This window comes from Mytilus trossulus, chromosome 13 (assembly GCF_036588685.1).
Source record: "Mytilus trossulus isolate FHL-02 chromosome 13, PNRI_Mtr1.1.1.hap1, whole genome shotgun sequence".
NCBI classification, from domain to species: Eukaryota; Metazoa; Mollusca; class Bivalvia; order Mytilida; family Mytilidae; genus Mytilus; species Mytilus trossulus.
In genome coordinates this window covers 22,508,623-22,534,506 of record NC_086385.1, presented here as the reverse complement: position 1 = coordinate 22,534,506, position 25,884 = coordinate 22,508,623, and the positions used below count along the sequence as shown (strand labels likewise).

The 25,884-nt window shown below is 30.9% G+C and overlaps 1 protein-coding gene across 4 annotated transcripts in view; it reads left to right on the top strand.

Moving 5' to 3' along the window:
- Positions 1-25,026, top strand: part of LOC134694790 (dynein axonemal heavy chain 7-like) — a 64,141-nt gene extending 39,115 nt beyond the window's left edge. For 2 of the 4 annotated variants that reach the window (XM_063555845.1, XM_063555844.1), the window contains 25 exons: positions 669-858; positions 1,398-1,742; positions 2,456-2,598; positions 3,071-3,322; positions 3,996-4,110; positions 5,470-5,633; positions 5,989-6,142; positions 6,651-6,842; positions 7,406-7,539; positions 8,060-8,192; positions 8,593-8,871; positions 9,241-9,486; positions 10,168-10,437; positions 10,854-11,015; positions 11,562-11,762; positions 12,252-12,266; positions 13,736-13,897; positions 14,516-14,701; positions 15,075-15,212; positions 17,996-18,004; positions 18,648-18,878; positions 19,306-19,458; positions 19,879-20,056; positions 20,709-20,812; positions 22,866-25,026. In XM_063555845.1, coding sequence (XP_063411915.1) covers positions 669-858; positions 1,398-1,742; positions 2,456-2,598; positions 3,071-3,322; positions 3,996-4,110; positions 5,470-5,633; positions 5,989-6,142; positions 6,651-6,842; positions 7,406-7,539; positions 8,060-8,192; positions 8,593-8,871; positions 9,241-9,486; positions 10,168-10,437; positions 10,854-11,015; positions 11,562-11,762; positions 12,252-12,266; positions 13,736-13,897; positions 14,516-14,701; positions 15,075-15,212; positions 17,996-18,004; positions 18,648-18,878; positions 19,306-19,458; positions 19,879-20,056; positions 20,709-20,812; positions 22,866-23,072 — 4,363 coding nt within the window. In that variant the 3' untranslated portion in view covers positions 23,073-25,026. The remainder of the gene's footprint in view (positions 1-668; positions 859-1,397; positions 1,743-2,455; positions 2,599-3,070; positions 3,323-3,995; positions 4,111-5,469; positions 5,634-5,988; positions 6,143-6,650; positions 6,843-7,405; positions 7,540-8,059; positions 8,193-8,592; positions 8,872-9,240; positions 9,487-10,167; positions 10,438-10,853; positions 11,016-11,561; positions 11,763-12,251; positions 12,267-13,735; positions 13,898-14,515; positions 14,702-15,074; positions 15,213-17,995; positions 18,005-18,647; positions 18,879-19,305; positions 19,459-19,878; positions 20,057-20,708; positions 20,813-22,865) is intronic. The other 2 variants (XM_063555847.1, XM_063555846.1) reach the window with 1 other exon arrangement.
- The last annotated feature ends 858 nt before the right edge of the window (positions 25,027-25,884 follow it).

Below are 25,884 nucleotides of genomic sequence, written 5' to 3'. Positions count from 1 at the left end.
AGTTCAATGAATATGTGATAGTGAGAAAGCAGTACTTTCTCAGGTAAAAGGTGTACTTAGGTGAAGTTTTGGAATTTGTGTCAAATGTTCAGACTCCTTGGTGTTTATCCATACAATACAATGTAAAATATTTGGCCCCATAACACCCATTTATTTTTTCATATAAGACTAAAAAAAAAATAATAGGTCATGAAAGGTAATTTACCAAAATTTTAGAAGATTTTTGATTTTCTTTATTTTGTTTCGAGACCCAAATAATACCAATGCAAATATAAGGTAAAAGTCCGAGTAAGCCTTTTTCCGCCATATTTTAAATCTCAAATATCTCGAAAAGGAGGTCAATGACCTATTGATATTTTTAGCCTCAATTGATGCTCTACCAGCTTAAAGTATCAATTTGAATTTCTTACTTTCTTAATTTTTACCTTACCTCACCTAAGTACATCCTTAAAGGTTAGGTTTATGGTAATTATAAGCCATGGTCACGAAATTCTAAGGGTAGATACAAAAATCCATTATTATGTGAACTTTCTAAAAGATATAACAAACTAAGGTTATGTACGTTCAAAATCAGATCATAGGCATATACTCTTGTTCAATCACAATATATTAAAATTCTGAATATTTCATTTAATGATTCTTATTACTGAAGTAATTCCTTATTACAGGGAAGTAATGAAACAGAAAAAGAGATATGAAGTAGGGTTGGAGAAACTGAGATCAGCTGCCTCACAGGTTGGAGACATGCAGATTGAGTTGACAGACCTCAAACCTCAGTTGGTTGTTGCCAGTAAAGAGGTGGATGAGATAATGGTCATCATAGAGAAAGATTCCATTGAAGTGGCTAAAGTTGAGAAGGTAAGAAATACTACAAAAATGTAAGAAATAGACACTAATACTACAAAAATGTAAGAAATAGACACTAATTCTACAAAAATGTAAGAAATAGACATGAATACTACAAAAATGTAAGAAATAGACACTAATACTACAAAGATGTCAGAAATAGACACTAATACTACAAAAATGTCAGAAATAGACATGAATACTACAAAAATGTCAGAAATAGACATGAATACTACAAAAATGTCAGAAATAGACACGAATACTACAAAAATGTTCAGTTGATATTAAAAACACAGGTAGTATCCCTTGCAGAAGTGCTGATTTTTATTGATAGCTGGTTTCTTTGGTAATAAACTGAATATTTATTAAGACATTCTACAAAAAACACTGTGAAATAATAATCGTTGAAAGTAGGACATTCTAGTATAGTTGATAGATGTAACCTGGACAATTTCTTAGATATATATAAGTTAATTACAAAATATCCTTCAGTGAAGGCATAGCAAAACATATATTCAATAGTAATACTTTAAGTAATTGTTTAATGACAGGTAGTTAAAGCTGACGAGGCAGTTGCTAATGAACAAGCCAAAGCTGCCAAGGCTATTAAAGATGAATGTGACGCTGACCTGGCCGAGGCTATTCCTGCATTGAATGCTTCTCTAGCTGCTCTGGATACCTTGACACAACAGGATATCACCTTTGTCAAGACCATGAAACAACCACCTGCACCAGTCAAACTTGTCATGGAAGCTGTATGTGTAATCAGAGGAATCAAACCAGATCGTGTCCCTGATCCCTCGGGTAGTGGCAAAAAAATAGAGGATTTCTGGGGCCCTGCCAAGAAAATGTTGGGAGATATGAAGTTTCTTGATCAACTGAGAACTTTTGATAAGGTATGTTAACATATGACATTAGATAAAAGTAAGAGCCTTCTCGTGCAGTTTTAAACCTGATTTCCAAAGGAAAATTAAGAAAGAATTCATGGAAGCCATGTACATTTTTTTGATCTCTAATGCATTCATTCTTTTTGTTATGCCTCAGAATTTGCTGTTTCAGAACACAATGCATTCCAGGTAATATTTTCAAAAGTGTACACCAAAGCGTCGTGATTGGTTAAAAACGTCCTCAACAATTGAAATTCAACCAATGACGTGACGTTATTTTCATTTTGGGTAAGAACAATGAAATTACCCATAGTGCTCTAGATTCTGAAACAGCCAATTAGAATAAAGGTTCTGTAGGTTATTTTTAATTGAATTTTCAACACAGTGAAATTACATAGCGTTTGCACATACGTTACAAGACATGTGGATTTAATTGGGATGTATATTTTAACAGTCATTATTATGTACATCCTGGAGTCTGTGCTAAGTATAGATATATCCAGAATTTTATCACGATGTTGTATACAAAGCGAAAAAGCATGTTATATTTGAATATAGGTTATAAATTTGGTGATGTATGTCAGGCAGGCAGGCTGCTGCCATAAAATGTCTGTGCAATAATTTAAAAGTCTTGAATAAAATCTATTCAAATTTAGATATGTTGTTTCCTGTGAATGAATGTTAAGCTTTGTGTAATTAAATAAATATTTTATTTTATTTAGGACAACATTCCAGGCCCAAACATTGCACAGATTCGTAAGAAATATATGTCAAATCCAGAATTTGATCCAGACAAGATCCGTAATGCCTCAGGTGCTTGTGAGGGTTTGTGTAAATGGGTTAGAGCCATGGATGTGTATGACAGGTAAGGGTCTATATATACAGTGTGATCACATGTTATAAAAGAGAGACATAAATATTTTTTGCAGTTACTAATTACTCATTTAGATGTCAACCAGTTCTCCTTGGTCTTTAATCAGTAATGCTTAATCTCAAGTTTTTGAAAGCAATTATATGTTTGAATACATTTGAGGTAATAAATTCCAAAGGGCTCAAAAGGAGTTTTTAGCCAAATGGTCTCGATACTATGTTGTTTAATGATTTTTATGTTATGATTAGTTCAGAGATTTTATTTTTTAAACAAAACAAATTTTGAAGAGCATTGGAAACCAAAAAATTTTAAAGTAAAAAATCTATGCAAGTAAATCAGTGATCATTTCATTCTTGACCAAATCAAACCTAATAAATATAAAGGAAGTAATATGCATATAATTTGTTTCTATTCAGAACTAACATGCAAAGCTGTGCCATTTAATTTCAATTTTTTTTATTTCTAGAGTTGCTAAAGTTGTAGCTCCTAAAAAGGAGTTGTTGAAGAAGGCAGAAGGAGAATTAGCAATTGCCATGGGAACCTTGGAAAAGAAACGTGCCTCACTTAGAGAGGTTCAGGAGAAATTATCCAAGTTGCAGGATACTTTGGCTCATAACAAGAAAAAGAAGGCTGACCTTGAGAACCAAGTTGACCTTTGCACAAAGAAATTAGAAAGAGCTGAGCAACTGATCAGTGGTCTTGGTGGTGAAAAAGACAGGTGAATAGTCTCTTACCTTTTCTTTTTATCTCTTCACAATTTAAACATGTGACTATCCAAATAATAGCATACCTTATACAGTACCACTTATAACAGCTATTATTACAGCTATTATTATGGCGTTTCATTTAAATGCTATACACTCTATATATGTGGATAATAACCAAACAAGGTGTAGGGGGGCCAAAATACCTTTTTATGCCCCATTTATGGGCATTATGTTTTCTGGTCTGTATGTATGTTTGTCTCTTCCTCTGTTCGTCAGTTCATCTGTCAGTCCCGCTTCAGGTTAAAGTTTTTGGTCAAGGTAGTTTTTTGATGAAGTTGAAGTCCAATCAACTTGAAACTTAGTACACATGTTCCCTATGATATGATCTTTCTAATTTTAATGCCAAATTAGAGATTTTCCTCCATATTCACGGTACACTGAACATAGAAAGTGATACTATGGATGGGGCATTTGTGTACTGGGGACACAAACTTATTTCAAATTTTTACGATTCTGCACTTTTAATGAAGGACATATAAAGATTTATCATTGAAACAAATGTCATTGATTTGGGTGAAAAAAAAATTTTAATTTATTTTAAGGATTTGAGTGATATATTGATAGTTTTTATTGGATAGAGATTTTTGTAAGAATTTGACTGATGATTTTGTTATATTTTTTTAGATGGGGAGCAGCTGCTACAATGTTGGCTACAAAGTATACTAACTTAACTGGAGATATCTTAGTATCTAGTGGTATTGTTGCCTACCTGGGTGCTTTTACATCTGCTTACAGACAGGTAAAACAATCAGTTGACATTAATGTTAGCTTCAATATTATTACAGAAAGCTCATCTTCAAAAAAAATGTCATTTTAAAACACTCAAATCAAGGTTTACTTTTTATTATAGGGCCAAAATAACAAAATATGTTACCCTTCTCCTCCGGGACCATAAATAAGATCACAAAAAAAATGTCATTATTTATATTCTGGAAAATAATTTTGTTTCCAATTTTGAAAAGTTCTTGAAAGCAAAAGGATTGACAATCTAAATAAATACACTCAAATTGAGCACGAACAACTGTTTTAAATTGGCCTCAACTGGACAAGTCAAACTATTCATGTGACTATGACATTCAGTCTTTTAAATGTGGCCTAAATAAATTGTAAACTGACTTGAAAAATGCAAAAAGTTATCATAAGATATCTACTGTGGATTCATTAATATTAGTTGGATACCAATTTTCGTGGATTTCGTGGGTACAGGAGAACCATGAATTCAAATATTCAATGAATAACAAATTTTCTAAAGGAATGAGTGTAGACTTTGCCAAAACCACAAAATTAAATATCAATGAATTTGTAAAATTTCCTCAAACCACGAAAATTGGTACCCATGAAAATAAATGAATCCACAGTATAACATTCTCATCCAAATTTCTTGTAAAGCTGCAGCTATATTGAACCTAAATAAGTGTTGGAAGTATCAAAAATGACCATAATCGTGAACAATGTTCTTGAATTAGGTAGGATACAATTTATGGTTCTTTCCTTCAGGTTTTATGTATTGATTGTTTTATTATTACAGCTTATTTCCTAAAGCATGTAGAGCCAGACTTTCGTTAGCTTGCTGGCTTTATTTTTATATTGTACAATCATTAAGATAACACCCAATTAAATTCAAATATTATATATACAGGTTAAACTATGTCTATATATATTGTGTAAAGATGTCAATCTTATTTTCAAAGCTTGCATAAACAGTTATACAAACAAAGCAAGCAAGCCAACCAAAGTTTTGCTTTAAATGCATTAGGAAATTAGATGTAATGAAGAGATAGTTTTTATGGGGACAACATTCATTTTTTGGTATAATATAATACTGTGGAATCTTATTTCCCTGGCAGAGCAAAACCATCAATTTAGATGTTCAACAGAGTATGAATTTCTTTATACTAGCTTGTATGGAAATTTTGGCAAATTGACAAAATCAAACAATTTACTTCAATCTATGAAAATAAAGTTTATAGCAGTAACTATAGATAAATTAAGTGGAGATTATTATAGGTTCAGTGAAATAAAAAATTTCCAATATTTTATAAAAACATGAAATATAATCTGAGCTGATTACTTTACTGAGCATTGTTTATTTTTACAGGATCAAGTACAGACTTGGTTGACTGATGTGAAGAAACAAGGAATTCCATGTTCTGATGAATTCTCACTAGTGTCCAGTTTAGGAGAACCTGTTAAAATTAGAGCTTGGAATATTTGTGGATTACCAACTGACAACTTCTCTGTTGAAAATGGAATCATTCTCTCGTAAGCAAAAACAATGCATTTTAGAATAAATACCATTGTGTTAAAGGAAAACTTTCATGCTGAAAATTATCGCCAAATACCTCTAATTGTATTCTGAATTAAATTAAAGTGGCAAATCCCTATTTGAAGTCAGTCAAAAACAAATTTTACAAGTCATGACCAGGAAACATAACTGTTTTGTAAGACTTTGACAATTTTTTATCACAATGCAAATTCTTATAAGTTTACATTGGTGACCTTCAGCTGTAATCGGTTTCCATTCTCAATTTTACAAAAAAAAAAATTGAATTCAATTGAATGTTATATAGTATGAAAGCCTAGACAGATATTTTCTCGTACATGTTTTTTATAACAGGAATGCCAGAAGATGGCCACTGATGATAGATCCCCAGGGTCAGGCCAATAAATGGATAAAGAACATGGAAAAAGCTAATAATCTGCATGTTGTCAAATTGTCTGATGCTGATTTTGTCAGAACACTAGAAAATTGTATACAATTTGGAACTCCAGTAAGTATTTTCTGTTTTTACAAATCAAATTCATAGAAAAGATGAGGCCCCTCATGGGGGGGTCCTAGTAATCACATAATCACCATTTTTTTGCCAATATAATCACATAATCATTAAATATTTGCTTATCTTTAGTAATCAAATAATCATAAACTAAAAATACAGTCCTAGGTAATCAAATAATCATGAAATATTTGGCTTAATAATCAAATAATCATTAAAAAAACGGCCAAGTAATCACATAATCAAAAACCCCATGAGGGCCCTCAAAGATGAAGAAATGTATTTTTTTTTTTTATAGTTTTTGATTTAAAAAAAAAGGCAACAAAAAAAGAAACATTGTTATAATTTTTGAAAAAAATATTTTAATGTTTTAATTGGAAAAATGATGTAAGAAGTTATCTTATTAAAGAATAGTTCATTCTGTTTGCAGTTACAATATCATTTGTCACACACACATCATAAATGGCTAATTGAAGAGTTAAAATAATTTATATATCTCTCGTAGGTTTTAATGGAGAATTTAGCTGAAGAATTGGATCCATTGTTGGAACCTTTGTTGTTGAAACAGACATTTAAACAGAGTGGAAGTTTGTGTATCAGACTTGGTGACAGCACCATTGAGTACTCACAAGACTTCAAGTTCTACATGACAACTAAACTCAGGAATCCTCACTACTTACCAGAAACTTCAGTCAAGGTAAGAATAAGTTCTACATGACAACTAAACTCAGGAATCCTCACTACTTACCAGAAACTTCAGTCAAGGTAAGAATAAGTTCTACATGACAACTAAACTCAGGAATCCTCACTACTTACCAGAAACTTCAGTCAAGGTAAGAATAAGTTCTACATGACAACTAAACTCAGGAATCCTCACTACTTACCAGAAACTTCAGTCAAGGTAAGAATAAGTTCTACATGACAACTAAACTCAGGAATCCTCACTACTTACCAGAAACTTCAGTCAAGGTAAGGACAATTTGATGGAAGATTATGGACATTTCAAGTTTGCCTAAACCAATAAGGATTTTTTTTTTTAATTTGTTTAGCATGTAAATATAAATCAGTTGATATTTTACTTTCAACATTTGCATTATACTATCAAAATTACAAAAAGATGAGACGTTTATTTGTGTCAACAGTTTATGTTTATTTTAAACATCATAATGTAACCTATTCTAAGTGTCAGAATAAATCTTAATAAAATGCAATGATATATGTAGACGAATAGAAAGTTATTTGATCTGATTATTATTTCAGGTGACCCTATTGAACTTCATGATTACACCTGAAGGATTACAGGATCAGTTACTGGGTATCGTTGTAGCCAGAGAGCGACCAGAACTTGAGGAAGAGAAAAATGCACTCATTCTGCAGGGAGCTGAAAATAAACGGTAAGATTGAAAAGACGTTTTCTATAATTTCATAGTTTCAAAATGTAAATCAAACATGGTAGCCATCAAAGTTTAATTGAAAGAGATCCTGAATTTGCTACTGAATTTCAAAGGAAATTGGTGAATCTTAGATGACCTTTGGGATTTACATAGCAAACAATAGCTGTGCAAATGTAGGGAAGCAGGGTATGAATTTGTAAACTCAGCTCATATTGTTTGTCTCTCCTACAATGCAAGCTTCAGAAAGGCATAGGCAGGTTATTGTATGTGATTCACAGACACATCTGTGTTTACATTATATTCTGGTTATTTTTAACTATTATAGAAAAAACTTAGATCTCCATTAAGTTTTTTTATCCCTAGCTTACCAATGTTGCCATTGTTTTTATCTCTGGATTGCCAGTGTCACCATTGTGATTATTACTAATGTAATCACCATTATGATTATTAAAACTGTAATCATCATTGTGACTTTTAATAATGTAATCATTCAACTTATCTGTGTTATTCCTCTTTACAGACAACTGAAGGAGATTGAAGATAAAATTCTTGAAGTATTATCATCATCAGAAGGAAACATCTTAGAAGATGAGACAGCCATTAAAGTACTGTCATCCTCCAAAGTTCTGTCCAATGAGATTTCAGAGAAACAGGTATGCATCTACAGTTTACTTGTTATTTCTAAATTTCAAAAAGCACAAATGGATCCTGCTGAATTTAAAAAAAATTTAAAACTGCTATTTTCTTTCTTCCAAAATATTGAAATTTAAATGATTTTTTTTAAGAGAACATGTTGAATGTGTATCAAGTTATTGAATCAGAAGTTTCCAAATCAAATGCTTATTCCTCAATTGCAACCTGTAAATCTACCTAAATTGCGGTTGGTTGCTTCGAAATCTTATTTGATGCTGACAATTCTCATAGTGACTAAAGAAATTTTTCACATCTATAGCATATTACCATAAAATCTTAATGAGGAAGAAAGGCAGTAATTTCGGCTAAAGGTTCCAAGAAAGGGAAGAATTTTTATTTTATTTATCTTTTATTTTGTAGGCCATTGCAGAAGAGACTGAAAAGAAAATTGACCAGGCCCGTATGGGTTACACACCGATTGCAGTGCACTCGACGATTCTGTTCTTCTCCATCGCAGACTTGGCCAATATTGAACCTATGTACCAATATTCTTTAACATGGTTTATAAATCTCTTTGTGCTGTCAATTGACAATGCTGAAAAGACAGACAATTTGGAAGTTCGTCTGAAACATCTTTACGACCATTTTACATATTCCTTGTACTGTAACATCTGTAGATCTCTCTTTGAGAAAGATAAGGTGGGTAAATTTTATGATTTTAAATTCTGTTGCATCATCAGAAAGTTTTGAAATGTGATTTAAAATGCTGTTGCATGCTCTGAACTTTAAGAAATGGCTAACTTTTCAATCCTGAATATGTTTTTCAATGTGAAAAGATAAGGTTTGTAAATTTTGTTATTTCAAATGCTATTCTATGTATGGTCTGAAAGTAAAGAAATGTCTGACTTTTAAATCCTGAATTTATTATGAATGTGAAAAGATAGGTTTGTAAATTTTGTGAAATCAAATGCTGATGAATTATGTGAAAGTTACTAAATGCATAAAAAGAAAAACAGACACAGAATAATTTGTTTGATAATGACAATTTTTTTCTCCTTTTTTCTATAGTTACTATTTTCCTTCATCCTCTGTGTAAACATCCTGAAACATCAGAAGGAGGTTAATGAAGAGGAATGGAGATTCTTGTTGACTGGAGGTATTGGTTTAGACAACCCACATCCAAATCCTGCATCATGGCTCCCATCAAAATCTTGGGATGAAATCTGCCGTCTTGATGATTTGACAGTCTATAAAGGAATGCGTCAGAAGTTCCTGACACAAAAGAATGAATGGCGGGAATTATATGATGACCCTGTAAGTATAATCTATAGATATAAGAAGATGTGGTATGAATGCCAATGTGTAAAAGAAAAACCATTATAGGTCTTAAAATGGCCTTCAACACGGGGCATTGATTCACACTGAACATCTAGCTAGAAAGAGCATCAAAAATGACTAGCTGAAACCATTCAAACATCTATGCACATTTCTATTTCTGATAGGTTTAGCATGTGTATCACTTTACTTTGTAGTTATTTGCTGATTTACTTAATTATCAGGAGTAAAAAACTAAAAACTAAATCGAGTAACTTTCTGTTGTTTTTACATATTTTTATAACCCATCTACAACAGTAGAGGGGCATTATGTTTTCTAGTCTGTGCCTACGTTCGTTTGTCCGTCTGTTCGTTCGTTCGTCTTTCCAGTTTCAGGTTAAAGTTTTTGGTCGAGGTAGTTTTTGATGAAGTTGAAGTCCAATCAACCTGAAACTTAGTATATATGTTCCTTATGATATGATCTTTCTAATTTTCAAATTAGAGTTCTGACCCCAATTTCACAGTCCAGTGAACATAGAAAATGATAGTGCAAGTGGGGCATCCATGTACTGGGGACACATTCTTGTTATATGAAGTATATTCTGAATCGTCAATAAAATATTTTTGAGAAATGCTTATTATTTAAATTTGAATATATTACTGAACATTTCTGTTTCACAGGAACCTCATCATAGTAAATATGCAGGTGAATGGCATGAAAAATTAACAATGTTCCAGAAAATGTTAGTTTTACGTTGTCTTCGTCCAGACAAGGTCGTTCCTGCAGTATTTGACTTTGTAACAGAGAAGCTTGGCAAGAAGTTTGTTGAACCACCACCATTTGATCTTCCCAAGGCCTTCGCTGACAGTAATTGTACTTCACCGTTATTGTTTGTCTTATCACCAGGTTCTGATCCTATGTCAGCTTTACTCAGATTTGCTGAAGATATGGTATGTGTTTTAACTCGATAAATTTTATCTAATTCATTATTTTGTGGTTCAAACATCTACATATTTAAGACAAGATTTAAATAGAAGCTCTGACAAGTGTAAAAATTATTTTGTGACGAAATAAATTGAACCTGGTTTATTGTGGCTGAAACATCATTCAAAATTAGAAAAGTTAATGTAGCCATCTTAAGTGAAAAAAAAAACTTATTATCTAATGAACATAATGAATACATATGATTGGGCTAATGTTTAAAATATTTACATATCATTCTTGAACAGCTCTTTAACAATTTGAACAATTTTTGACAAAATTTCAATTGTAAAAACTTAAGTTTGGGTCTTCAATTTTAAAAGGATGATTATAGTAGTATCTTATATTAGGTTTTGTATCAATGATTTTATTTAAATGTTTTTAGGGATTTGGTGGTGCCAAGTTTGACTCATTGTCTTTGGGTCAAGGTCAAGGTCCTATTGCCATGAAGATGATTGAGAAAGGTTTGAAGGAAGGAACATGGGTGATGTTACAGAATTGTCATTTAGCTCCTTCATGGATGCCTACAATGGAGAAGGTTTGTGAGGTAAGTTTTAAAAACCTATGCCTGCCTATACTTGAGAAGGAATGTGAGGCAAATTTTCGATGCCTCAATACCTGCACTTGAGAAGGTTTGTGAAGTAAGTTTTATAATGCCTGTGCCTCAGATGGTTTGTATGCAAGTTTTAAATATTGCTTATTTTAGATTCATGTTGTCACGGAAAGTTTTGGAATTTGGGTGTACACAAGATAGTTATATTGTATAGGTGATTTTAGTTTCTTTTCTTTTTTTTAATTCAAAGGGGTAATAGTTAGTTTAAAAAGTGATTTCCTGCTTCTATTATCTAAAGGAGTGTGAAAATCAAATTCTAAATTAAGTAGAAATGGCTTAACAGATTATCACAAGAAATATTCAATAAGTTATTTGAATGTAAACAGAGCAAATTACTCACTTCTGTTTAGCTTCTAGTAACTATAATTACACATAAACTTATGTTGAAGGGTAACAGTATGATCCGTTCTTGTAATATATCACAATGTTCCAGTAGGCCTTTCCACTATTTCATAAACATTGTTTATATTCTACTTTCAGGAATTTAACCCAGAAACGACACATCCTGACTTCCGTATATGGTTAACAAGTTACCCAACCAGCTTTTTCCCTGTATCTATCCTGCAGAATGGTGTCAAGATGACTAATGAGGCACCAAAAGGATTACGCTTCAATATACTAAAGTCCTACATGACTGATCCAATATCTGATATTGAACTGTTTAATTCGACCAAAAATGCAGTAAGTGGCCAGTTTTTATTAATTCTTGTTATGTGATATTTCAAAAAAAATTAAAGTATTTTTATTTTATTTTTTTTTATTTTTAATTTCAGCTTTTTAACTATTGATACTATACATGTGTTTTTACCCTGCTTTTCTTTGTTTGCTTTCCTGATTATTTAACCGTGGTCCTTATTATAAACATAAAGCAACCTAATGTAAAAAATTGACTAAATGCATTAAGGTTATGCAGGGAAAGGGTTAACATGTGAATAAAAAGAAAACTTGATGACAAAAATTTTGAAATAAAATAGAAAATAGCCACTTAAAATGATGTCAGAAAATCAAAAGAAAAAATACAGTCGCTATACCGTTCTTGATGGAATAGGCACATATTTCCTTATTACTTCAGTTATGGTTTTTTTTCAACTTTTTCGAAATTCTTTGACAGTTTACTTAGTATGGTTAGATGTATAGAAATTTCAACTATGATTTTACTCTGTTTAACAGAAAACAGGAAGTCAGGTAATTGCATGTACATCATGCTGTGTGGTGAAAGATTACCTCACTGCAGATAATATATAGCTCTGTAGAAAATCATGATATATGCATGGCTAATTCTTTTTAGTGTATATAAATGCACATACTTTGTTTCAGATTTTTTTTTCAGGAGCAGATGAATATATTTATGTTACTTTGGATAGTTAGACAAGGTTGCAATACATAAGCGATTTACCACTATACTTTACACAAGAGAATATTAGGGTCTTTAACCACACATTTCATTTCCCTTGTTTAGCCAATCAATCAATCAAGATAGCTACCATAGCCTTCAATTTGACTTAACATTTTTGAAATCTAGTTTTTAGTCTGTGAAATTTATGAAAAGTGGACAGGCATTTTTTGGTGAAGGTTCAGTTGTGTTTGGCAGTATCATCTATCCTCTAAAATGGATGTGAAAGGTTAAACACTATGAAATGGAGGCTGCTGTCATAGACTACATAGTGACACATGAAATGCACAATAAATTAAAACATATATTTTCTTCAATTCTTCTATGCTATTCTTTACTTTAGTTATCAATATATATTGTATTAGTTCATGGTGATGGGATTAATATTACACTTAATTCTAGTTTACTAGGTTATGTTCTCAACCTTAAAGAAGGTGATTTAAAAACAAAATCTTACAAAAAATTCTCGTTTACTCTTTCCTGGTAATGTTCAAGAATAACAAAAAATCAAACTCCCTTTTACTCTTTCCTTGTTATGTTATCATACAAAATGTGCAGGAATGACAATAATTGATAATGATTTATAGTAGGTTCTCATCAATTCTCTATTATAAATGTAGACACTTAAATTCTGAGCTTACAGTAATTTCTAAAAATTATAATCCCGACTAAAGTATGTGCTTAATAATCTAAAATTTCACTTTGGTAGCATGGCAATGGTTCTATTGTAAAATACTCCAATATGTAGAGAAAATATTATGCTTGTATAAGTTCTTTTTCTCTTATAAATATAGCATCAATGGCATTGTGCATCTCTGGTTTATTTTTTTATCTAATCAATTTTGATTTCCAATGGAAAACCATGTGTACAAGTGGGGTTCTGCTCACAGGTTTTCCGGTAGAAAAATATGTCCTGAAACATGATATATTGCAGGAGGCATATTGTAATCATATATGCTGTACTAGTAGATTGATTTTTTAGGCACAATGATTGGGGACGGAATTTTAGTGTATGGCCTGGATATTTTATTGAGATTCTGAATAATTGATTAAATCAGTAACAAAAAAGTCAACTACATATTTAAATATTTGCATTTCAACCGCATCATGCTCATCACTTTAACAGAAATTTACTTTTTTTCTTCTGTTTAACATTGTGTTTTCAGTGTATCTGAATATGAATGTGAATACATTGTATGAGTTCTAAAGAAGACTATCAGTGTTCATGTATTTTTTATTAACTTTTTTTCTCTACTTGTAGCATTGTTGGAAGAAGATGTTGTTTGGTTTGTGTTTCTTCCATGCCATTGTTCAGGAGAGAAGGAAGTTTGGAGCTCTTGGATGGAATATTCCGTATGAATTTAATGAAACAGATTTACGTATTTCTGTCAGACAGTTGGCCATGTTCATGAATGAATATGATGTAAGTCAAATGCTAACTTATCTCGTTTAAAAAAATATATATCCCCAAATTTTGCTCTATTAATTTGTAATTACATGTACTTGTAACTTATTACTTTTCTTAGAAGATTTTATTTTCATTTATGAAGAGAGATTATAATGCTTAAAATTGTGTTTTTATCTTGATTATAAAAATATTTTTTTGAAAAAAAAAAGGAGCATAGGTTTGACAATAACTGAAAAGGTTAAGGTGGTACCTAACACTACAGGGAGATTACTCTGTAAAATCAGCTAAACGTTTTAATTACGTTGTGTTGTAAGAGGAATATTAAGCTTCTCAATGATCAAAATATATGTTTGTCAAACTGCTATATAACCAGTGTATTTTTTCTAATAAAAAGGTTGGTTTAAATTATTTGAAATTTTCATATTTTTTTTTCAAAGGGTTAAAGTAATGCTTTGTCCAATTTTTATGAAAATTAAACGGGCCAAATTAATTTGAGTTTAAGTGTTGGGTACCACCTTAAGCAGATTTTCTTCTTTCAAGGAAGTTAAAAAAAAAAAGGGAAAAAAAATGAAATGACTGCTTACAAATCAGTAGTGATAATCCACATTTACTAGTACTATATATATTTTGTAGACTGTACAATATGACGCGTTGAGATACCTAACAGGAGAGTGTAATTATGGAGGTCGTGTCACAGATGATTGGGATAGACGTACTTTACATAGTATCCTAGACAAGTTCTATAGTCCTAAAATTAATGAGGATGACAATTACTTCTTTGATGACTCCCACCTCTACTATGCACCAAAGGAAGGAGAGGTAATTACTTTTATCACACACCAACATATACCATATATAAAATAAAAGGAGATGTGGTATAATTAGCAATGAGACAACTATACTACAAAGACAAATTTTGACAAAATTGTCAATATAAGGCCTTCAAAAAAGTGTATAACCTTCACCTAATAGAAAAAAAACATTAAATACCCAAAAAAAAACAAAATGTGGAACAATTCAAATGAGAAAACGCCCAGTCTGATCTACTAATAGAATTCAGTATTCAATGAACTATAATTAACAGACAACAAACACTGAACTACAAGCTCCTGTTACATTTGTCGTATACAAACAAAATCTCCTTGTATATACTGTTTATATGAATTAACATTTGCTGTTTATATCTTTGTAGTTTGAGTCTTATTTAGAATATATAAACCAATTGCCACTTGTCCCCAAGCCAGGAATCTTTGGAATGCACGATAATGCTGATATCACTAAAGACCAGGGTGAAACCAAACTACTGTTTGACAACATTCTTCTTACACAGGTTAGTATGAATGTTAATTCTCCTTTTTACAATTTATCCTTCAATATATTCCAAGAAAAATATTTGATGTAGTAAAAATCTGTGACCTCCTCACCAACATAATTTTAAAAAGCTGTGCAAGTATCATTTTGAGTCTGTGAGTTGAATGGACTTGATTTTTACTCATGCTATGAACTGTAATGACTTGAATTCGCAACAGTTTAGAAAAGAACTTAAAATTATCAAGTGTCCAATAATAAGATCAAACTTAGACGTGTGATCATAAAATATTTAAACATATTTTAAAATAATTTATCTCCCTTTGTCAAAATATGGTGAAAGAATTAATATATATTTTATGAGGTGTTGGCTGTCTATCATGGTGTTGATTGATGCTTTGGTTCCTCCCATATGTTTTCTTACATATTTAATTTAAATAGATGTGTTCAAAGCTTTTATTTTGATTTTATATGTCACTCTTTTGTTTTTGCTTTAAAATATATATATATTGAAAAAAAACTTTGTCACACACAAAGGGCAGACCTTCTTGAATTTGATAATAGCCCTTTCTGGCTTATTTCTGTAAATTGGAATATATGATGTTTTCCAGTGCAATTTTTGTGAAGTTATCTCCCAGTTTTATTTTCCTACCTTTTTTTATGGTTATATGTTATATTGGTTATGATTTATTAAATATTAACATTTTTGTTTATTTTTTTTTATAATTTGCTTGTGCTTCAACTTGGTTATTCAACTGACTGTTGCTATGGTAACAGAAACGGGTAAGAGTAGGGTACCATATATCCACTAGCTTATGTATCATGTCTGGCTTATTTTCACCTCTTTGTATACATTTAAGAGTCAAAATGTTGGAGTTACTTCCCCTCAGTATAGAAGTATAAATTCTTAGCAATATTATCTGGATGCAATTCATCACTAGAAAGATTTGAAATATTGCCTGCATGCATTGCTCATTAGGGAACTGTCAAAATGTTGACTGCCTGCAATGATCACAAGAAACTATGGATGCTGCCTCAAGTGAGCAGTTACCAACAAAAATAGCACAAAACATTTCTTTTATCAAGCATGTCTGCAAATTTCTTGAAAAGGCAAAACGTACACAAATATTGTTTATTTTATCAAGCATGTCTGCAAACTTCTTGAAAAGGGAAGTAACTCTAGCAGTGGGCAAATAACTCTGTAGATAGAGAAAATCATATATATTTATTAGTCATATAATGTAGGCTCTTTAATTTCAGGTAATAGTATATACCATTGCACATTTGTCTAGGGTCAAGGTGCATGAACACAAGTTCTTCTTAATAATATTTCTCCTGGTTATGTTTCTGAAGATTTAGCAATGTTATGAAGGGGAAAAACAGACAAGCATAGGTTTTGAAGGAAGACGGAAAAAGTAGATTTTAACGGAAATAAATAAATTGTGATATAGAAGTTTTTATGATATAGAAGGTTAAACTGCACAGAGGATAGAAGAGATTATATCTCTTTTCTTATGAATGGGTTATGTTTCCTTTTCAATGATTAAATTTAGTGAAATTAACATACTTCAGCTAATTGTTACTCTGTACTTTCTTGGCAGTCTTAAAATAATATTAGGGATCACAAATATAGATTTGTATCCTTAGTTTCTAAATATCTATTCTGATTACTTTTTTTCATTTATTGTTTATAATTTTTTGTTATGTTTTCTTTTTATCATATACACAATTTTTCTTCTTAAAATAAAACAAAAAACTAAATCTATTAGCATTTCTTTGCTTTGGTAAGTAGAAGGAAATCAGAGAGAAAGAAGATGTTTAGTATGTCCACAATTCACTGATAGTCTGGTATGGCTGATAATGATCATTAAGCACAAAAAAAACAAAAGTGATGTGTAAAAAAAGTCATTGAATGTTAAATGCACCTGACCTGTAGCTGCATACTTTGACCACTCGTCCACTAAGACCCCTCATATATATATATATATCCAAGATGTATGTGTTTAGTTTAATGAATAGATATGCATGTATAAAATTAACAAAAGTCCCCCAGAGCTTTACCTTACACAGTAATCATTATGATTCCTTGTAACCAATCAGGGATTTAGTGTGAATGTTGACCTCCTCCTGATTTTTATGCCCTAGAATGGGCATTATATTTCTGGTCTGTGCGTCTGTCCTGCTTCAGGTTAAGTTTTAGGTTGTGTTAATTTTTGATGAAGTTGAAGTCTAATCAACTTGAAAATTAGTACATATGTTCCCTATGATATGATCTTTCTAATTTTAATGCCAAATTAAAGATTTTCCCCCATTTTCACTGTCAATTGAACATAGTAAATGGTAGTGCGGATGGGGCATCTGTGTACTTTGGACACATTCTTGTTTTGAAAGTCTCTTGGAAGACAAGTGTGCTAACAGAAAAGCCAAATCTGCCACTTTGGAGGGAAAATGTTGAAACTTCTCGCTGTTTTACTTGCTCATGTTTTCCCTGTTAAGATTAAATCAATGTAAATATAATTTTAACAAGTGCCAAAGCTACCCAAGATCATTATTATGATAATAATTCCCCCATAAAAATATAAACAAACTGAATAACAAGATGAACAGGTCTTTTACAAATCTTCCATCATAGGGATAACTTCCAATTCCAAAGTTTGACAACTTGCTAACTATCATTACTTTTATGTAGTTGCTTTTTATATCTTGCATGCAAATTATATATTCTTGTTAGTGTATATTAGCACTAGAAAAATATATTGTAAACATGTACATTTTAATGTTTCCGATCATTGTTTTATGTTTCAGCAAGGAGCGGTAATTTTTCAACTTCCATACTTTTACATGACATATCTTTTGCATGACTTTGAAATTATATTCAAAATGACCATTTATTGTTTTTAGCATGAAATTATTTTGGCTTTTTAAAATTTGGTCTTATCTTCAAGTTCAATATTAGGTTTTTTATTTTTTCACATGACAGCATGAAAATTGGTCCACTTAAAATTTGAAGAAAAAAATGGATATTGTTTTAGCTGCTTTAAACTTACACTTGTCAAAATTTCTGGAGAATCTCTACTTAGAATCTCAATTATTAATTTTTGAGAAAGTTGAGCAGCTTAAGATTGCTGTAAATTTTCAGTTATCAAATTTAGAAATATGAAACTGAACGGAAAAAGTGTGCTCAAAGAGTGTATTTTTTGTTGTCAAGTATATATATTTCGAAATGTCATACCTTTTTCATTTTAAGAATTGATATCATAATTTTATCATTACTTATATTTCTTCATCAATTTTCATTTAAAAACCAACATTTATACACATATTATATTCATCTATTATTGACCTCTTGATATATACCTTCGTGTATTTCTGTTATTTAGTTCTCATTCCAAAGTCTTGTTGGGTTTTTTATTTTATTTGTAAATTAACTAAACAAATTTTGATTATTTCCCTTTAGGCTAGAGCAACATCTGGTGGAGGGAAATCAACAGACGAGGTCGTGGATGAAGTTGCCGCTGATATTTTATCTAAAATTCCAAACATATTTGACACGGATTCAGCATTGCGTAAATATCCTACATCCTACAAACAGAGTATGAACACTGTCCTTGTCCAAGAAATGACCAGATTCAATAGACTTCTGTCAGTTGTCAAATCCAGCTTGGCAAACATCAGAAAAGCCATGAAGGTAGGTTAAAATGATACTATAGATTCAATATCAATAATGGGGTACACACTTTGTGGATTTTTATGGATATTGTTGTAAAAAAAAAATACACATTTCCTACAAAATTTCTTTAAAACCTAATTTTTACACAAAAATAGTCTTGAATATTGGTTCCACACATGAATAAATGAATCCTTATCCTCTAAAACCAGTCAGTTAAGTATCAAGTATAAATGCTTTAATTCCTTTCTACTCATCTGCAATTTGTTTTGATGCGACGTCAATGAAAACTTCTTGACAACACCTATTGTTATATGACATTGAGGAGGTTGTTTCACGTGAAATTTTTCAGTTTTTATTTCACTAGGAAATCACTGTAATTCATTGCAACCAATGTAATGATTTTTTTGTTCCTTTAATCTTCTTAAATTTACACTTTGTATTTTAGGGACTTGTTGTGATGTCATCTGACCTAGAAGAGGTCGTACTTAGTATCCTTAAAGGAAAGATTCCCGGCATGTGGATGAAGAGGTCCTATCCATCATTGAAGCCACTTGGAAGCTATGTCAATGATTTTATTGCTAGACTGAAATTCTTACAGGTAATTTTTTGCATTCTTCATGAAGGTAAATCCAGAGAAGTGCTTCAGACTCATTCAATTTATAATTTGTTGTATTTATTTTTTTGACCAGATGGAAAACCCGAAAAATCATATATCTGACTTTTGTTCAACAATCTTAAAAATATATTTATGCAAAATTCCTAAATTTGCAGTAAAACATCTCCACAAAATGAGTGACACTTTTTGAATTCACTTCTCTGTTTACATCTTACTAAAAAGACCTTTATAGTAAGTCCTATCATTGGGTTAGTTTTGTCTTATCAACTACATTGTAAGGAATATATTGTATGTGTTAGCTTTTTTTTAATCAATTTCAATTAGTTATTTCAGTTACTTCATTTCTCTACTTTCATATTTTATTTGTATGAATTAAAAAAAAAAATGTTTCTGTTTTTGCAGGATTGGTATGATAATGGACCACCACCAGTCTTCTGGATCTCTGGATTTTACTTCACACAGGCTTTCTTGACTGGTGCTCAGCAGAATTTTGCCAGGAAATACACCATTCCTATAGATTTGTTGTCATTTGATTATATAGTTATGGAAGATAAGGACTATGACACTCCTCCAGAAGACGGTAAGTAAAATATACTATACTAGGACAAGGTCAGAAAAATATACCATTCTATGACAATGTCTCAAAAATATACAATACTATGACAATGTCTCAAAAATATACCATACTATGACAATGTCTCAAAAATATACAATACTATGACAATGTCTCAAAAATATACAATACTATGACAATGTCTCAAAAATATACAATACTATGACAATGTCTCAAAAATATACAATACTATGACAATGTCTCAAAAATATACAATACTAGGACAAGGTCAGAAAAATATACAATACTATGACAATGTCTCAAAAATATGCAATACTATGACAATGTCTCAAAAATATACAATACTAGGACAATGTCTCACAAATATACAATACTAAATCAAGGTCTCAAAAGAAGCATAGATATACATTTTAATTATTGTATTTTAAATGAGTTATGTAATTAGTCTTTACTAAGAAAAAATACTGTTTTGGTAAAATAGGGAATATTGGTATTAATTGTTACAAATGAAACAAAGGCATTTCGTATAAATCGTTGACTAATGTCAAATGTAGTAAAATATGTGTGGAAAAAAAACATAGAACTTTAAGGATATAAGATGAGGCTATTTAAAATATTTAAAAATCATTTTTAACTTTCTTTTCTCTCTATTTCGCAGGTGTTTATGTCCAGGGATTATATGTAGAAGGTGCATGCTGGGATAGAAAAAACAATGTTTTTGCAGAATCTGTGCCTAAAGTATTATTTGATCCTATGCCTACGGTAAGTAATTATACATCCTTAGCTGTGACTTCATGGTTCATTGACTTCAGAAAAACTAAAATGATAACATTGATAATATATCTTCTTTATATATCTATTGAAAATGAAAAGCCGAATCAGCTTGTCTTGGTTGAGTTTGTACAATTGTTGTCTCAATCCATAAAAAGATATATTGACTATCTGATATTAAATAGATAATTATGATTAAGAGCGTGAAGCCACTGTCATCATGTTCTGCTTGACAACCAAAGATAAAACAAAAATTCCAGAATGACCTCGGTTTCAATGCTGCTACATTAGATAAATCTAACTGGCAGAAGGAAAAGTTGTATTTGATATATAAATCTAACTGGCAGTAGGAAAAGTTGTATTTGATATATAAATCTAACTGGCAGTAGGAAAAGTTGTATTTGATATATAAATCTAACTGGCAGTAGGAAAAGTTGTATTTGATATATAAATCTAACTGGCAGTAGGAAAAGTTGTATTTGATATATTAATCTAACTGGCAGTAGGAAAAGTTGTATTTGATATATTAATCTAACTGGCAGTAGGAAAAGTTGTATTTGATATATAAATCTAACTGGCAGTAGGAAAAGTTGTATTTGATATATAAATCTAACTGGCAGTAGGAAAAGTTGTATTTGATATATAAATCTAACTGGCAGTAGGAAAAGTTGTATTTGATATATAAATCTAACTGGCAGTAGGAAAAGTTGTATTTGATATATTAATCTAACTGGTAGTAGGAAAAGTTGTATTTGATATATAAATCTAACTGGTAGTAGGAAAAGTTGTATTTGATATATAAATCTTACTGGCAATAGGAAAAGTTGTATTTGATATATTAATCTAACTGGCAGTAGGAAAAGTTGTATTTGATATATAAATCTAACTGGCAGTAGGAAAAGTTGTATTTGATATATTAATCTAACTGGCAGTAGGAAAAGTTGTATTTGATATATTAATCTAACTGGCAGTAGGAAAAGTTGTATTTGATATATAAATCTAACTGGCAGTAGGAAAAGTTGTATTTGATATATAAATCTAACTGGCAGTAGGAAAAGTTGTATTTGATATATAAATCTAACTGGCAGTAGGAAAAGTTGTATTTGATATATAAATCTAACTGGCAGTAGGAAAAGTTGTATTTGATATATTAATCTAACTGGTAGTAGGAAAAGTTGTATTTGATATATAAATCTAACTGGCAGTAGGAAAAGTTGTATTTGATATATAAATCTAACTGGCAGTAGGAAAAGTTGTATTTGATATATAAATCTAACTGGCAGTAGGAAAAGTTGTATTTGATATATAAATCTAACTGGCAGTAGGAAAAGTTGTATTTGATATATAAATCTAACTGGCAGTAGGAAAAGTTGTATTTGATATATTAATCTAACTGGTAGTAGGAAAAGTTGTATTTGATATATAAATCTTACTGGCAGTAGGAAAAGTTGTATTTGATATATAAATCTAACTGGCAGTAGGAAAAGTTGTATTTGATATATAAATCTAACTGGCAGTAGGAAAAGTTGTATTTGATATATAAATCTAACTGGCAGTAGGAAAAGTTGTATTTGATATATAAATCTAACTGGCAGTAGGAAAAGTTGTATTTGATATATAAATCTAACTGGCAGTAGGAAAAGTTGTATTTGATATATTAATCTAACTGGTAGTAGGAAAAGTTGTATTTGATATATAAATCTAACTGGTAGTAGGAAAAGTTGTATTTGATATATAAATCTTACTGGCAATAGGAAAAGTTGTATTTGATATATAAATCTAACTGGCAATAGGAAAAGTTGTATTTGATATATAAATCTAACTGGCAGTAGGAAAAGTTGTATTTGATATATTTTGTCTTTAGGTCATAATGCAGATGTGTCGGTTAATGCATCAACAGCAAAAATCAAGTGTATGAAAGGAAACCATTTAATTTGCAAGTGTGAAAATTGATGAGTCAAATTCAAGATAAAAAATATTAATTAAATCTGTTTGTTTAAATTACAAAAAGCAACAAGTTTCAAGATTTTTCTTATATTTCCAGATCCACATGGTACCGATTAAGAAATCAGACATTCCTAAAAAGCCAGTATATAGCATTCCTGTGTACAAGACCAGCGAACGTCGTGGTGTTCTCTCAACTACTGGACACTCTACAAACTTTGTTATTGGCATGTCCCTACCGTCAGACAAACCTCAAGACCACTGGGTCCAAAGAGGCGTGGCCCTGATCTGTCAGCTTAATGATTAGAGACAGGGTGCTTCCGTCCCCATAACATAGACTTTCACAATTTCACAATGCCATATAATAATCTAATCTGTGTGTTAAATCTGCTGCTTATTCTGTTAATTATCAACTACAGTTATATCTGCTTTTAATACAATGTTGTCTACTATAAACTATAGACTGGAAAAGAAAACCATCTGAATATCAGTTGATTTTTTAACATGCTAATATTGTATTATGCTAGTTTCTCTAATACATCTTATAGGCTAAAACCTCTGATGAAATATGAAATGCATGAGAATAATCTTGTGCTGATGACGAATCCAGTGGGAATAGTAGTGACATTTGAAATGTAAAGCAGGAATTCTTGTCGCATCTTGATTTTCTCTTCCTTTGTTTAAGATATATGTAAATATAGTAAATACTAAACCATTGATTTCATTGAACTGGTAGATAATATTGTCTCTTTGTGTTATACGGACCAGTCAGTTGATATCCATAAGCCATATCTGTTTTAGTAGTGCTAAATCTGTGTGTTGCTAGAATTTTGTGATTTGTATGGATTGCAGTGAAAAAAAAAGATTTAAAAAATCATTTTCTGTCACCTCATTAAAAATAACTGCTTTTCTGTTCATAGATTGCAATTATTTTAGTTAACAAAAAAACAATGCATTTTTTTTGCAACAACAAGATTTCAATAAGAGTTAATTCAAACAACCAAAAATGTTTGATTTTGTAAGTACTGTGCTTGTGTGTGCAAATAATGGAATGGCTTATTTGTTTACAGGGCTAGTGTTTAGTTAACAGAAATTATTTACGTGTGTACAACAAAGTTAACAAGTATGGCTAGTGCTTAACAGAGCTATATTAATTAAGAAGAAATTGAACTCTGTTAAGTCAGTGTTATGGGGTCCTCAGTAGTAAGTTGAGTTTTGCCTGATGTCCAATCAAATTACTCCATTTGTTTTATCAGCCAATGAAATGTTGTTGCATTTTATGAAGTATTCAAATAGAGACATTTATATGATCTGTGATTTGTATTTAACAATTCCTGTTATTAGTTAAATTTATTTATTATCTTTTGTTCAGTGGAAGAACTTAACCTGTTTATTAAATATCAACTCAAACAGGTATGGTAAGGAAACATCTTTTGAAGAAGAAAAAAGTTGTTTCAGATATTATTGTTATAAAAGGAAAATATCTATCCAATGAGTCCTTCTTTAAGATCTAGTTAGAAGTGACATAACTTTGTGATGAACACAAATCAGAAGAAATAAAATAAACATAATGGGTTGACTAGCTGCTGAATTCCGTCCACAGTAATTTATTGCTCGTGATATTTGTTTTTAATGTGAATTTATTTACACAATTGTACATATTTTTTTCAATCATACTGCACATCTGTCTTGTGCTAACCAACTGTGATATCTTATTTATTTAACGTCATAATTTAATTATTCTTTATTGTATGGATAGACTTTTGTTTTTGTTGACTTGTTTTTTTCTTAATTTTCATTTTGATATTTTCACATATAAAGTATAGCTATTTTTTCATGTATGAGAAGGACAAAACAGTGTTGTTTTATATTTTAATTAATGAAATTTTGAATTTGATATTTACAAATTATTTTGATTAGTTGAGAATGAACAATAGATGCATTTACAGAAAGTTTGAGTTTTAATGTACAGACATGGAGTTTCGTCTGTCAGTCTTAATGATCTGGGTAATTTGTAAATCTTTAATTTGATACTGAAACTGCTGATTTTTAGATTAAACATTCCAAATATAGTAGTATATATAGATATATATTTTAACAAGACCGTTCACTTTGGTATACTTATCTGCTGATATAAAGTGGTGCAGAAAGTTATGTTAAACCATTCCGTCCTAAGTATATTATATTCAGACAAATCTGAAATATTTATTCTGTTAGTTTTGTACAGAGAAAGAACATCCCATAATAAAACTTGAAGTGTTTGCTGTTTGTTTGTTTTCTATATACCAAGAGTTACTTCCGCTATCAACTTCCCCTATCTTTGTCAGGTTTTGCATATTTCAAAGTGACACCCTAACCCTGCACAAAGCACATCACTGTCACTGGGCAAATCCTTGGGGCTCTTTCAGTTAAACATTTTAAAACTGATATCACACTTACTTATATATTTCAGTGACCAAGTTTGTATGTCAATGATAATATTTTCCTAGATGATTCTTTTATAATACATTTTAGAGCCTCTGTATTACAAGAAGTTGACATAGTGGCAATTTAGAATTAAATGTATATTCCTGTGTTGCTAAGTGGTCTAATGACATCCATTATCACTAAACTGGAAACATTTGTTAAAGGGCCAGCTGAAGGACTCCTCTGGGTGCTGGAGTTTTCCTACGTAAGTTTGGTGGTTCTACCCCCAATGCAACTCATCCACCAATGAAAACTGACAACCACAAAAGTGTTGAAAAGTGGTTTTAAAACTAAAATCAAACAATCAATATTCTTCAAAAACAAATAAACATGTTTAACCTGCCACATTACTTATGTGCATGTCACAAAACTTATTCTGTGATTGTCTTTATACGACCGCAAAAATAAAAAAATTTGGTCATATATTGGTATCACTTTGTAGCCATAGTCAGCGTCTCCCGTAGACACATTACTTTAGTATACGTAAATAGAAATCAATAAAATTTTAACAAGGTTTATAACCACTAAAGGAAGGTTGGGATTGATTTTTGGGGTTAGGTCCCAAGTTGAAGAATAAGGGGCCCAAAAGGGGTCAAAATAAGAATGTTTCTAGTTTCCAGAGTGGTTCCAGACAATAACTTGTATATGATCTT